The following is a 15038-nucleotide window of genomic DNA, read 5'->3' as shown; positions in this document are numbered from 1 at the left end:
CATACATCCTGTATTCACATCCAAGTCATCGCTGTATATAACAAACAGGAAGGGTGCCAGCAGCAATCCTGTGCTTCCAATCACAAAAGCACCCAGCCAAGTTTGAATCCTATTGGCCAATTTGTCTTAGATCCCACAGACTCTAACCTTTTGGACCAGCCTTCCATCTGGGACCTTGTCAAAGGCTTTGCTGTAATCCATGTAAACCACATTGCCCCTATCATGATGTAAGATAGATATTTCTTTATTAGTCTCATGTACATCGAAACACACAGTGAAATGCATCTTTGTGTAGAGTGTTCTGGGGGCAGCCCATAAGTGTCTCCACGCTTCTGGCACCAACATAGCACGCCCACAACTTCCTAACCCGTACGTCTTTGGAATGTGGGAGGAAACCGGAGCACCCGGAGGAAACCAGTGCAGACACAAGGAGAACGTACAAACTCCTTACAGACAGCGGCCGGAATTGAACCCATGTCACTGGCGCTGTAATAGCGTTACGCTAACCGCTACACCACCGTGCCTGCCGTTTTGTTATCTTTCCAAAAAAAAAGATAAGATCAGTTCGACAGGATTTTCCTCCTGCAGATCTGTGCTGACTATACCTGATCAATCCCTGCCTCTCCAAGTGTAGATTAATCCTGCTCCTTCAATTCTTTTTCCCATATTTTCCCTATCATTGATGTTAGATTAACTGGTCTATAATTGCCTAGCTTATGCCTACTGCCCTTTTTAAAATAAAGATACCACATCTGCTGTCTTCCAGTCATCTGGCACCTTGCCTGTGGCCAGTGAAGATTTAAATATCTGTCATGGCCCCAGCAATTGCCTCCCAAGCAGCCAGGAATGCATCTCATCAGGCCCTGTGATTTATCCAACATTATGCCTGCTACGACATCTAATAATTTTTAAACTTAACATTTTCTAGATTTTCACTATCCCAACTGAAATCTCCATCTATAAGGTAAATGCAGATGAAAATATTCAGACAAGTCCTCTGGCTCCACACACAGGTTGCCCCTTTGGTTCCCTGTTTCCCTGGTTATCCTTGCATTCTTAATATACTTGTGCTCCCCGGAGCCCTGAGGGGCTTCTCCCTATTTTCAGTGCCCTGTACCTTCCATACACTTACTTTTTTTTGTTTAATCAAATCCTTAACATCCACGGTTCCTTGGATTTCCTGTCCTTTGCCTTCACCTTTTGCAGGAACAGGTTTGCCTTGCACTGTCAACATTTCACTTTTAAATGACTCTCACTTCTCAAATGTACATTTGTCGGCACTCCATTAGTCCAGGCGAGTTGAGAGTATTCCATTACACGCCTACCTTGTGCCGTGTCAATGAGATAAAAGCTTTGTGGTGTCGGGAGGTATGTCACTCACTGCAACATACCAAGCCACTTAAAATCAGGAAGTCCTGCACAAGCTGGAAATCTGAAATAAGAACAAGGTCGGGCAGCATTTGTGGGAAAAGAAACAGTTCACATTTCAGGTTCTGGTCCATGTTCAGAACTTAGATTGAGAGAAACAACTTTATCTCAGTGGCAGAGAAGGTGAAAAGGGTGGGGGGTGGTGAGGGATGGAACAAAAGGAATTTCTCTGATGGGGTGAAATAATGTGACAGTTAAGATCAGATGGTGAAGCTCAATCAAAGAAGGCAGGTTATTATCCTTAAACAATTTTACTTTATAATAGTGTACAAATTTTGTTTTTAGTACTTGTCACTGTAAAGCTAACCTCATGGTTAGATGGTACAAAATTGTCATAACTTCTCATTTTAATTTTGTGATTGGAGGTTTTGATTTAGAACTTGCAGTTATGACTAATCTTGTAATAATGCACGTGGGCAAGTGTACTGTTTTATTTAGCAACGTCTACCAAATGAAAGGTGAGAAATCCAGTGGTCATTTTTGTGACATTTATCTCTGTCACAAAGCTGCCTGCTTGTGCTAGATGTTTAAGTGCTTGGTTGCAGTTGGCTATTGTAACGAAGAGGAAAAACATGTTTGCAATAGGTGAAAGTTGCAATGTAAATTATTATCTGCTTCTGCATTTCAAAGCAGTCTCAATATGTTGAAGCTCGAAGCTGTTGTGAGCAGAAATGACATAACTGTCTTGCTTTTAAGTATCCAGATATAACAAAGTATAAAGTGTAGTTGATGAAAGGTGGAATTATTAATTAAACTTGCATTGCTTTATGTAGGCCACTTATAAATGTATTATAAGGAAACAATCAAATATTTGGGTTAATATTTGACAAATGCATGAGAACAGGATGCTGCCCGGGTAATCTTTTTGTCAAGTGTTAATGTTATTTAACTTATTTTAAAGGTGTTTGGCAACGCATACCCATGTTGATGAATCCTTATTTCCTGCTATAAATGAAAGTAAACATTTACCTGAAAATAAAAGGACGGTAAGTATAATGAATGGAAAGATTCATAACATTTTTACAAAATGCAGTTTTCTGTTCAACAAATATGCTAAGTATGATGTACCAATGTTTTTCCATTTGTATGCAAGGCACCTTAACTACATGCACTTTTCTTTTGAGAATGGAAAAAGAAAAGTAGTATGTAACTCTGAACGTGGGTGTATTTATCAATTGTGCAGATGCCATGAAAGCCAAATCTTTCTGTCAGACAAAATGTTGCATGCAGGTGCACGTTCACATGTTTTCTTTTTGTCTTCAAGAATTGGCATTCTTGACTGTGTGAAAAAAGACCATGAAATGTGGGCTGTTTTTTAAACAGCCATGGCTTTAATTTTACAGCATTTAGTCAGGATGCAGAACATTTGGAGGTTTGAAAGGGAAACTGTGGTGCTTATTTTCTTCTTCACTCAAGTAGGTCAGCTTGGAGAACAGATGTTTTGACTAGTTTTCTGCTAACCATATCATAATGTACTTCCTTAGCACAAGGCGCCACTGCGGAAAGAGCAGTGACAAGTTCCCGCATTTCCCAGGTCTCTCCATCTCCACTCACCCAGTGCAGTCAGCTGCACTGCATTGGGCATATTATTTTTAACAGTGTAACTTGTGTTATATTTAATTTGACTTCAGTTTAGGGGTGGAAAGTGAAATAGTAAAATTAAATGATAAATAGCTGGCTATATTTCTGTGTTATTTTTAAAACTACCTTCCTAACAACTTGTGTTCTGTGAATGAATTAGCAGTAGGCAAAGCAAGCTTGGCAGGAAAATATTGGGCTATGGCATGCATATATGCTTTAATCTCTATTTTAATATTATATATTTATTCAGTTTTGGAATCTGTTCTAGATTCCTTTGTCAAAAATTATAGCTGAAGGTGCTGATGCGAGCCTGCCTTACTGCATTTCCCATCTGCATCTTCATTTTGGCAATGTTTGCTTTTGTCAGTTTTCTTTTCAAAATGTCAACATATGGAAAAACTTGACAGGAAAGACACATTGATGAAGAGTGATAATTATGGTGTCAATCCAAATATTTGAACTTGATATTAAATTATGTTTTGGTTTATGGTTGTACCCTATTTGAAGAGATCCTTTGAAAGTACTTCACACTATCATGGTAGTCAGTGAATTTAAATTCAGATAATAAATCTGGGATTTAAAAAGTGCTATGGAAAATGGTGGCTGTGAACCTGAAGGAATGTTGCAAAAATGTCCCTACTGCTTCTGTTCTTTGGTCTGGCCTGCTTGTGACTCAGATGCCCATCGGTGGCCTGGCCACTTTGCACAGAGTGAATTAGGGATGGACAATGCTTGCCTATCCACTGATTCCCAAGTGGCACAACTAAATGAAGTATCCCATGCATGTTTCGATTAAAACTCTGGTCATGTAGTAATGCTCTGTTTGAATTTTTTTCATACTTGATTTGGTATGATATTATTGGCTACTCTCACAATACCTGCTCAATATTTGCCAAAATCTACATCAGAATCTAGTACATTGAATTGCATTTGTCCCTGACATCCCCACTCTCCTCACATTGTGAAATTTTCTTGTTAGCTTGGCACGTCTCCAAATTTGTCATCATCTGGAAATTTTGAATATTGCTTCTGAAGCTATGTATTAAGTCACATATTGAAGTTTACCCCCATATGTATCCCTGCTTTGCACCACAAGATGTGTTTATCAATTCCAGGATCAACCATTCATTCCAATAGTTCATCACCACCTCTCTAGCCATTCATCTTTTATTTTTATTGCCAAGATCCCTGAGTTTTGTCACAAGTATATTAATTTGTCAACCATTAGTTGTCCGTTAAGTAGCCCACTTACTGTGTTTCTCTCATTTTTATGTTTAGTGATTCCAGTGAAGAATATTCTTTAATTTTGAATATTTTAAAATAATATGTGCATAAAAAGCTTTTTTAAAGGGGACATTAATGTTTTTTTCATGGTTGCATAGCTAAATTGTTACATAATGTAAACTTTCCAGCATCGATGTATGAAACCCAAGGACTTCATAGAAAAGACACCAGAAAACAACAAGAGGCTGCAGAAGAAATTAGATCAAATGATTCAGGAGCTAGATTTGAAAAGATCTCTTGGTGAGTGTTCAGTTTAAAAAAACTGAACTGTATGCATTTCTTTGTGCTCAAAACTATTGTGTTTTGCTGCCTCTAAGCCTAGCTGAATAAGTCCACCTACGTATTTGGAGAGGTGTAGAGATGGAGTACAGTTTTTGGGTTAAACTGGGTAAAACAATCAGGTAGAATGAGGTACAGGGCAAAGAAGGCAGCATGAGAAACAGTGGAGAAGGAAGGACGGGAAAGGAGAAAGTAGGAGGGGTCAATCGAGGTAGAAGAGGACAGAGAAACTTTGAAACTGAGACATTTTGAGGAAATTTGAAGGATGGACTGGTTGAGGGTAGGAGTGGCAGTGCTCTGGAGGAGGTGTGAAGTTGCACAGACGAGGAGTGAAAATGAATACAAGGGAAAGATTGAGCGGGAGGGAGAACAGCCAGAATTCGTGGTACATATTGGTACCAACGACATAGGTAGGAAGAGGGATAAGGTCCTGAAAAGTGAGTTTAGGGAGCTAAGCAGAAGGCTGAAGAACAGGATCTCAAGGGGAGAAATCTCAGGATTGCTGCCAGTGACACGTGATAGTAAAGGTAGGAATAGGAGGAGATGGTAGATGAATCCATGGCTGAGGAGTTGGTGCAGGAGGGAAGGTTTTAGATTTTTGCATCATTGGGATCTCTTCTGGGGAAGGTGGGACCTGTACAGAGAGGACGGGTTACACCTGAACCCAAGGGGGGGCCAATATCCTTGCAGCCAGGTTTGCTAGGGTGGTTTGGGAGGGTTTAAACTAGTTTGCGAGGGGGATGGGAACCAGAGGGGTAGGACAGAGGAAGAAGGGGATGGGGAAAAGTCAGATCAAACATGTAGAGAGGCTTTGAGGAAGGAGAAGCAGAGTACAGGGTATAGAAGTAGAAAGGTGGATGGGCTAAAGTGCATTTACTTAAATGCAAGAAGTATCAGGAATAAGAGTGATGAACTGAGAGCTTGGATAAGTACATGGGACTATGATATTGTGGCCCTTGCAGAGACTTGGCTGTCACCAGGGCAGGAATGGATATTGAATATTTCTGGTTTTCAGTGTTTTAAAAGGGATAGGGAGGTGGGGAGAAGAGGAGGAAGGGTGGCGTTACTGGTCAGGGACAATATTACAGCTGCAGAAAGGGTGGATAATGTAGAAGGATCCTCTCCAGAGTCAGTATGGGTGGAAGTTAAGAACAAGAGAGGAGCAGTTACTCTACTGGGAGTATTCTATAGGCCTCCCGGTAGCAGCAGGGATACTGAGGAGCAGATTGGGAGGCAGATTTTGGAAAGGTGCAAGAACAACAGGGTTGTTATCATGGGAGACTTCAACTTCCCAAATATTGATTGGCACCTGCTTAGTGCCAAAGGTTTAGACAGGGCAGAGTTTGTTAAGTGTGTCCAGGATGGATTCCTGTCACAGTATGTTGACAGGCCGACGAGAGGGAATGGCATGTTAGATCCATTAATAGATAATGAACCGGGTCAGGTGACAGATCTATCGGTGGGTGAGCATTTGGGGGACAGTGACCATTGCTCCATAACCTTTAGAATTGTCATGGACAAGGATAGGAGCAAAGAGGACGGGAAGATATTTAATTGGGGAAAGGCAAATTATGAGGCTATAAGGCTGGAACTTGAGAATGTAAATTGGGATGACATTTTTGAAGGGAAATGTACTATGGAGATGTGGTTGATGTTCAGGGATCTCTTGCAGGATGTTAGGGATAAATTTGTCCCAGTGAGGCAGAGAAGGAATGGCAGGGTGAAGGAACCATGGGTGACAAGAGAGGTGGAACGACTAGTTAGGAAGAAGAAGGCAGCATACATAAGGTGTAAGCAGCAAGGATCAGATAGGGCCCGAGAGGAATATAGAGTAGCAAGGTAGGAACTTAAGAAGCGGCTGAGGAGAGCAAGAAGGGGGCATGAAAAGGCTTTGGCGAGTAGGGTTAAGGAGAATCCTAAGGCTTTTTTCTTGTACGTGAAGAGCAGAAAGATGACGAGAGTAAAGGTAGGTCTGATTAGAGACAAAGGTAGGAAGCTGTGCCTGGAAGCTGTGGAAGTGGGTGAGGTTCTCAATGAATACTTCTCTTCAGTATTCACCAAGGAGAGGGGTCTTGATGACGCTGAGGACAGTGTTGGTAAGGGTAATGTTCTAGAGTATGTAGATATCAAGAGAGAGGATGTGTTGGAGCTGTTAGAAAATATTAGGACAGATAAGTCCCCAAGGCCTGACAGAATGTTCCCCAGGCTGCTTCGAGAGGTGAGGCAGGAGATTGCCGAACCGTTGGCTAGGATCTTTGAGTCCTTGTTGTCCATGGGGATGGTACTGGAAGATTGGAGGGTGGCAAATGTTGTCCCCTTATTCAAAAAAGGTAGTAGGGATAGTCCAGAGAATTACAGACCAGTGAACCTTATGTCTGTGATGGGCAAGCTGTTGGAAAGGATTCTAAGAGATAGGATCTGTGATCATTTAGAGAATCATGAACTGATTATGGACAGCCAGCATGGCTTTGTGAAGGGAAGATCATGTCTCACAAGCCTGATAGGGTTTTTTTTAGGAGGTGACCAGGAAGATTGATGAGGGTAGTGCAGTAGATGTGGTCTACGTGGATTTTAGTAAGGCATTTGACAAGGTTCCGCATGGTAGGCTTCTTCAGAAGGTCAGAGGGCAAGGGATCCAGGGAGGCTTGGCCATGTGGATTCAGAATTGGCTTGCCTGTAGAAAGCAGAGGGTTGTGGTGGAGGGAGTGCCTTTAGATTGGAGGGCTGTGACTAGTGGTGTCCCACAAGGATCGGTTCTGGGACCTCTACTTTTCGTGATATTTATTAATGACTTGGATGGGGGGGTGGAAGGTTGGGTTAGCAAGTTTGCAGACGACACAAAGGTCGGTGGTGTCGTGGATAGGCTGTCGAAGCGTGCAGAGGGATATTGATAGGATGCAGGGCTGGGCTGACAAGTGGCAGATGGAGTTCAATCCGGAGAAGTGTGAAGTGGTACACTTTGGAAGGACAAACTCCAAGGCGGAGTACAAGGTTAATGGCAGGATCCTGCGGAATGTGGAGGAGCAGAGGGACCTGGGGTTTCATATTCACAGATCACTGAAAGTTGCCTCACAGGTGGATAGGGTAGTTAAGAAAACTTATGGGATATTAGCTTTCATAAGCCGTGGGATCGAGTTTAAGAGCCGTGAGGTAATGATGCAGCTCTACAAAACTCTGGTTAGACCACACTTAGAGTACTGTGTTCAGTTCTGGTCACCTCATTATAGGAAGGATGTGGAGGCGTTGGAAAGGGTGCAGAGGAGATTTACCAGGATGCTGCCTGGATTGGAGAGTATGCATTATGAGGAGAGACTAAGGGAGCTAGGGCTTTACTCAATGGAGAGGAGGAGGATGAGGGGAGATATGATAGAGGTGTACAAAATATTAAGAGGGATGGATAGAGTGGACAGTCAGTGCCTCTCTCCCAGGGCACCAATGCTCAATACAAGAGGGCATGGCTTTAAGGTAATGGGTGGTAAGTTCAAGGGAGATGTCAGAGGGAGGTTTTTTGCCCAGAGAGTGGTTGGTGCATGGAATCCACTGCCTGGGATAGTGGTGGAGGCTGGTACGTTGATCAAGTTCAAGAGATGACTAGAGGAATTTAATTACTGGAGGAATTTAAAGTAGAGGGATATGTGGGAGGAAGGGGTTAGTTAGTCTGAGACGTGGTTTAAAGGTCAGCACAACATTGTGGGCCAAAGGGCCTGTATTGTGCTGTACTATTCTAATATTTTGTGTCTCTCTTGTCTGTTTTGAAGCTTTATGGAGTAGGCAGGTTTGGAGCCACAATCATTTGCTCCTTCAAGAAAATGTGACAAGGGAAGAAATACTGGCAAATACAGTGGAAGAGGAGAAAGAATTAAACTTGGTTTGGAAGTGGTGCAAAAGGCAGAAAAAGCTGTTCAGTATGGAGGAAGTTTGTAATTTTTGTTTGTTAGGTAGTATTTAGCAGTCACAAGTAAGGATTGTGGAATGACCAGAACAGTACAGAGCTCAGGCTGGCGGTGAGTTAGTTCAAGTTATGCTTTGGTTTGGGGCGAATGAAGAATTGGTGATTGATGAAGAAGGATGGCAAACACTCAAAAGATGACAATGTGCTGTTGAAATTTGGGACAGTAGTTTTATAATTAGGTGGAAACTTGTATAAGAATGGAAAGGATGGTTTGTTCTGAGTTCAGTGGAGTTGCTTTGAGCAGGGTTGGGTGTAAATTTCCGGTTCTTTGTGTCACGAACCAGCAACAAAAGAAACACACTGAGCATGATTTAGTGTTAAAAACTATTTTATTAATCACTACTTATGATAATACGTAAAATAAAAGTAAAAATGCTAGTATGTTAGAATTCAAAAATGTTAAACCTCGAACGTTAACCCCAAAACTAAACTCGTCGTGTGTGTGTGTGACAAAGTCCAAAACTCCCAGTTCCGGAATGGTTCTTAAAGTTCAGTTCCACAAGCCATAAGGTGAAACATGAGCAAGGGCTTCTTCAACAACCACCGTTGTCTGAAGATAAGATGTAGATGTAGAAAAACATAGAGAGAGAGTACATACGAAATCCAAATGTTCCACGATGGAACCCAAACGACACTTTAGTGTTTACTCGGTAGTGACTTCCTCACCCCGAAAAGCATCTGAACCGTGGTCGTCCACACACAAATACCTGTTTCCTTCTACAGGTCAGCAACAAAGTGAACTCCACCGGATTACTTCCAACTTCCATACATGGATTTCAGTGGCAAACACAGTTATTGTTTCTCATCCATCGATAGAGAAAACAAGCAGGCTGGTGTCTCTCTCCCTTCTCTCTCTCTCTCCTTCTTCTTCTTCTTACTTCTTCACCAACGTCATTACGTCCTTTATCTTCTATTGACGTAAGCACGCCCCACACACACATACACACACACTCTCTATCTTAAAGGGACTTTCACTGAGTCCGTAACACCTCCCACCTAAAAAAAAATTTTCCCAAGAAAATTTTAACCGCGCATACAGTTAGTAATGTTAATAATTATTATGCTACACAACTACAGACTATCAGATTAGTACAGATACATGTTTCCCATTTAACATCGGGAAAGACAATCAGCAATCACATTATCTTTGCCTTTAATGTGAGTTATCATGAGATCAAACTCTTGCAAAATTAAACTCCAGTTTAACAGCCTTCTGTTCTTGTTTTTGACTCGGCTCAGAAACACCAATGGGTTATGATCTGTATATACAGTCAATGGTTTCTGAGCAGTGCAAACATATACACTGAAATGTTGCAAGGCTAAAACAAGCGACAGTAATTCTTTCTCTATGGTGGAATAATTCTTTTGATGCTCATTAAATTTCTTTGAAAAGTAAGCTACAGGATGGTCAATATCATCAAGGTCACCCTTCTGCAACAACACAGCTCCTGCAGCTTCATCACTGGCATCTACTGCTAATGAAAATGGCTTTTCAAAGTCAGGTGTTTTGAGCACCGGATGGTAGCATAAAATGGCTTTCAGCTTCTCAAATGCTTCTTGACAAGAATCTGTCCAAACAAACTTTACTCCCTTCTTCAGAAGATTAGTTAGGGGAAGAGCAATATCAGCAAAATTTTTACAAAATTTTCGATAATATCCAACCATTCCCAAAAATCTTCTAACAGTCCTCGTACCTGTGGGAATAGGGAACTCAGATATTGCTTGAACTTTTGCCTGAACAGGAGCTTGCTTGCCTTGACCTACAACATAACCAAGATACGTCACAGTGGCACGACCAAATTCACTTTTAGCCAAGTTAACTGTAAGGTTAACCTTGGAAAGTCTTTCAAACAACCTTTCTAACGCAGAGATGTGATCTTCCCAAGTATCATTCCCAGTCACTAAGTCGTCAATGTAGGCATCTGTATGTTTTAACCCATGAATCACTGAATTAATCATTCTTTGAAATGTTGCCGGAGCATTTTTCATTCCAAATGGCAAAACATTGTATTCATACAATCCAGAAGGGGTTACAAAGGCAGAAATCTCCCTTCCTCTATCTGTTAATGGAACACACCAGTACCCTTTTAATAGGTCAATCTTTGTAAGAAATTTTGCCTTTCCCACTCTGTCTATGCAATCATCCACCCTAGGAATAGGGTAAGCATCTGACTTTGTTACAGCATTCACTTTCCTGTAATCTGTGCAAAATCTAACAGTTCCATCAGGTTTAGGTACAATAACACAGGGCGAACTCCAATTTGAAGTTGAATGTCTAATAATATCATTTTCCAACATGTACTTTATTTCCTGATCAACAAGTTTACTTTTGTCCACATTCATTCGATATGGGTGTTGTTTGATTGATTTTGCATCCCCAACATCAACATCATGGGTAATTATCGATGTTCTGTTTGGAACATCTGGGAACAGATTTTTAAATTTTAAAATTAATTCTCTCATCTGTTGTTTTTGTGAAACTTGTAAATGGTCCAACTTCGTTTCAAGGTTCTCCATGATATTTTGGTTTTTTAGTTTCGATGGAACAATATTTGGTCTAAATTGGCCTTCCTCAACATCAACATCAGGCATTCTAGAAACAACCTTTACATCATCCACCAAGGCCACCACTGAATCCCTTTCATAATAAGGTTTTAGCATGTTTACATGACAGAGTTGTGTTTTCTTGCGTCTATCTGGTGTTTTGATTATATATGTTAAATCAGTCACTCGAGATTCAATAACATAGGGTCCAGAAAAACGAGATTGCAAGGGATTATTTTGGCTAGGGAAAAATACCAACACCTTTTGCCCCACTGCAAATGTCCTAGGCCGAGCATGTCTATCAAAATATGTCTTCATTCTTATCTGGCTAGTTTTCAGATTCTCTCTCGCTAGCTGGCAGACTCTCTCCAACCGAGTTTTAAATTTTTTGGACATGGGGAGGTCTCCATTTCCTCATTAACACTCCATTTTTGACATAATATCCAGTTGGCACTTTTTCAATCTCCTCACATGAGAGTGCTTTTTCTTTCAATTCTGTCAACTCAGGGTCCTTTGTCTGTTCCACCATAAAATCCTTCCTTGACAAAGACAAATCTTTAAATTCAGGCTCACTATAAGGATGTTGATCCTCCAGTGAAGACAGAAAAGTCTCAGATAAGGCATCATAATTTTCTTCCTGTTTAGGACTGTCACAAGGAACCACATCAGACTGCACCGGACTGTCTGTCTTGCCTAATTCTTTAGCTCTAGCTCGAGTCACCGCACATGATGGGTAAACATCTGGATCATTCTCAGACTCATCAATCCTTGGTTTGGTCGTTAACCGTACCACAGGATCACTTTCTCCATTTGCAAGGTCATTTCCCAATAACAAAGAAACTCCTTCCACTGGCAACCTAGGTCTTATCCCTATCTCGACTGGTCCTTCTACGAACTTTGACTTTAAAATCACCCTGTGTAAAGGGACAGACATGGTCTCACCTGTAACGCCTCGTACTAGATTTACTTCACCAGTGTCACTTTCTTCACCAAAATTTAAAACACTGTCCAGCAAGAGAGATTGACTAGCCCCAGTATCTCTAAGAATTTTCACTGGCACCTGGGGTGACTCATCATTCAGTGAAACAAAACCCTCTGATACATAAGAACGGAATTCCTTCCTCACCTCCACCAACTTTTCCGCTTTTCCCTCTTGCAAGGACTGATCTTTAACAGCATCTCCTAAACCTTTTTGATTTTTAATTGCCTGAAAGCAAGCATTGGGCACAGCTTCCTTCCTTTTCTTCAAAAGGGCACAATTAGCTATCACATGGCCAGGTTTCTTACAGTAATAACAAGTACGATCAACAGGTTTCTCCAGCACTGGCTTCTTTTTATCCTTTCCTTTTTGATTACCTCCCAATTTAATCTCCGGTTTACCTGGATTGTCTTTGTAACTCTTTTGAAAGGTTTTAGGTTGTCCCCATTTGGATTTATGGGTTAAAGCATAATCATCTGCCAACCTAGCAGTTTCTTGTAAAGTTTCCACTGCCTTTTCATTTAAATATGTTGTTAATTCAGCTGGAACACATCTTTTAAAGTCTTCCACCAGTATCAATTCTGTCAATTTATCATAATCCCCATCTACATTTTTAGCCAGGCACCATCGTTCAAAACATATTCTCTTTCCATTGGCAAATTCCATATAAGTCTGATCTGCAGATTTCCTCAAGTCTCTAAATTTTTGTCTATAAGCCTCAGGGACCAATTCATAGGCCTTCAAAATAGCTTGTTTTACCTTGGTATAATCAGCTGCATCCTCAGCAGACAAAGCAGAATAAGCTTTTTGAGCTTTACCTTTAATCACACTCTGTACCATAAGAGCCCATCCTTTCCTTGGCCAGTTTGAACTCACAGCAACCTTTTCAAAATGTTGGAAATACTGATCAACCTGATCTTCTTCAAAAGGAGGGACTAATCGAACCTCCCTGCTGGCTGAAAAACCATCTTCAGAATCAGATTCCGAACTCCTACGCTTCATTTGTAACTCATGCTGCCTCTTGTTTCTCCTTCTCCTCACTATCCAGCTCCATCCTCTTCAATTCCATCTGCTTCATTGCTAGATCAGCCTCTATCTTCATCCGAGTTAGCTTTTGTTCGGCCTCTATCTTTAACTGGGTCTGTTCTCGTTCGGCCTCTAATCTCTTTTGTTCTCAACTCGAACTTCAGTCGTGTTTGTTCTAACTCCATCTTTGCTATCTGCACCTGTGCCTCAGAAATTGCTATTTCACTGCCAGGAAACTGTTTTAACACTTTCTCCTCAAACACCTTCTTTTCCACATAATGGCCAGCTATCAGTCTCTGAATATCTGCCTTTCTCATAAATCGCGTTACTGCCTCAAGATGTAACTCTGCAGCAATTTTCACCAAATCAGGCTTCCTCATCCCCTGCAATCCTCCAGGAGAGGGTTTTTTCAAAAATGTATCCATTGTTGCTGGTTTCCACACACACAAGCCAATTAGAAAGAATTTATCTGACCTCCCTCAACAATCTTTGGATTGAATCCCGTCAAATCTCGTCAATCTGGGGAACGATCCCAGACGACACTCGTTAACCTTGGGAACTATCCCGGACGAGCCCCCAATTTTGTCACGAACCAGCAACAAAAGAAACACACTGAGCATGATTTAGTGTTAAAAACTATTTTATTAATCACTACTTATGATAATACGTAAAATAAAAGTAAAAATGCTAGTATGTTAGAATTCAAAAATGTTAAACCTCGAACGTTAACCCCAAAACTAAACTCGTCGTGTGTGTGTGTGACAAAGTCCAAAACTCCCAGTTCCGGAATGGTTCTTAAAGTTCAGTTCCACAAGCCATAAGGTGAAACATGAGCAAGGGCTTCTTCAACAACCACCGTTGTCTGAAGATAAGATGTAGATGTAGAAAAACATAGAGAGAGAGTACATACGAAATCCAAATGTTCCACGATGGAACCCAAACGACACTTTAGTGTTTACTCGGTAGTGACTTCCTCACCCCGAAAAGCATCTGAACCGTGGTCGTCCACACACAAATACCTGTTTCCTTCTACAGGTCAGCAACAAAGTGAACTCCACCGGATTACTTCCAACTTCCATACATGGATTTCAGTGGCAAACACAGTTATTGTTTCTCATCCATCGATAGAGAAAACAAGCAGGCTGGTGTCTCTCTCCCTTCTCTCTCTCTCTCCTTCTTCTTCTTCTTACTTCTTCACCAACGTCATTACGTCCTTTATCTTCTATTGACGTAAGCACGCCCCACACACACATACACACACACTCTCTATCTTAAAGGGACTTTCACTGAGTCCGTAACATTTGCTTGATCGGCAGTGCTTGGTGGCAAGCCTGCTCATTTTCGATTAATGAGTCTGTAGCATTACAAGAATCATGGCGGTTCTTTGATAAGTGAGCAGGAATATATCTATTTGCAATGGGGAGCAGTTGACAAGCTTGAAGAAAATCACTGAAGGAATGTTGGAAGTCATTGCAAGGGTGAATTTTATGAAATACTTCTATGTTGGTCAGCTGGTCATTGGCTCTGTCGAAATAGCTCTGTGAGTGGTAGTCATTATGAGGCTTGAAGGGAGAAGGATGGGAAAGGGAAGGATGAGGTAGAAGGAAGTTAAGAGAAGCTACTGTCAGCCATGTAAATTCTTAAGTTGTAGTTTCACTTGCAATTAAGCACTGAAATTTGTATCAACATGCTGTACCATAGTGACACTGAATGGCTGGAGCCTGCAACAGCAGGAAGACCAAAATCAGTTTTGTGGTGTTTATTCTTGTCTCCTCTTTAGCAACTTAATTTTACATGACATCTAGCATGAAAGTGCCTTGTAGCTACAATATTTACCAGTAAAAGTAGTCCAGTTAAATGTTGACAAGAGCCTTATCAAAGTAATTAACCAATATAAAAGGATAAAAATTTTGGTCAGTAGTATCAAGTGTTGAAAATGAGAAAAATCCAAAGATACGGTAGTCT

The 15038-nt window shown here is 41.1% G+C and overlaps 1 protein-coding gene across 3 annotated transcripts in view; it reads left to right on the top strand.

Moving 5' to 3' along the window:
- mcph1 (microcephalin 1) overlaps window positions 1-15038 on the top strand; it is a 285601-nt gene that overhangs the window by 23301 nt on the left and 247262 nt on the right. For all 3 annotated transcript variants that reach the window (XM_052025076.1, XM_052025078.1, XM_052025077.1), the window contains exons 5-6: window positions 2330-2414; window positions 4422-4533. In XM_052025076.1, coding sequence (XP_051881036.1) covers window positions 2330-2414; window positions 4422-4533 — 197 coding nt within the window. The remainder of the gene's footprint in view (window positions 1-2329; window positions 2415-4421; window positions 4534-15038) is intronic.

This window comes from Pristis pectinata, chromosome 10 (genome assembly GCF_009764475.1).
Source record: "Pristis pectinata isolate sPriPec2 chromosome 10, sPriPec2.1.pri, whole genome shotgun sequence".
NCBI classification, from domain to species: Eukaryota; Metazoa; Chordata; class Chondrichthyes; order Rhinopristiformes; family Pristidae; genus Pristis; species Pristis pectinata.
The sequence above is the reverse complement of the archived record's forward strand: the minus strand, read 5'-3'. Positions and strand labels throughout refer to the sequence as shown.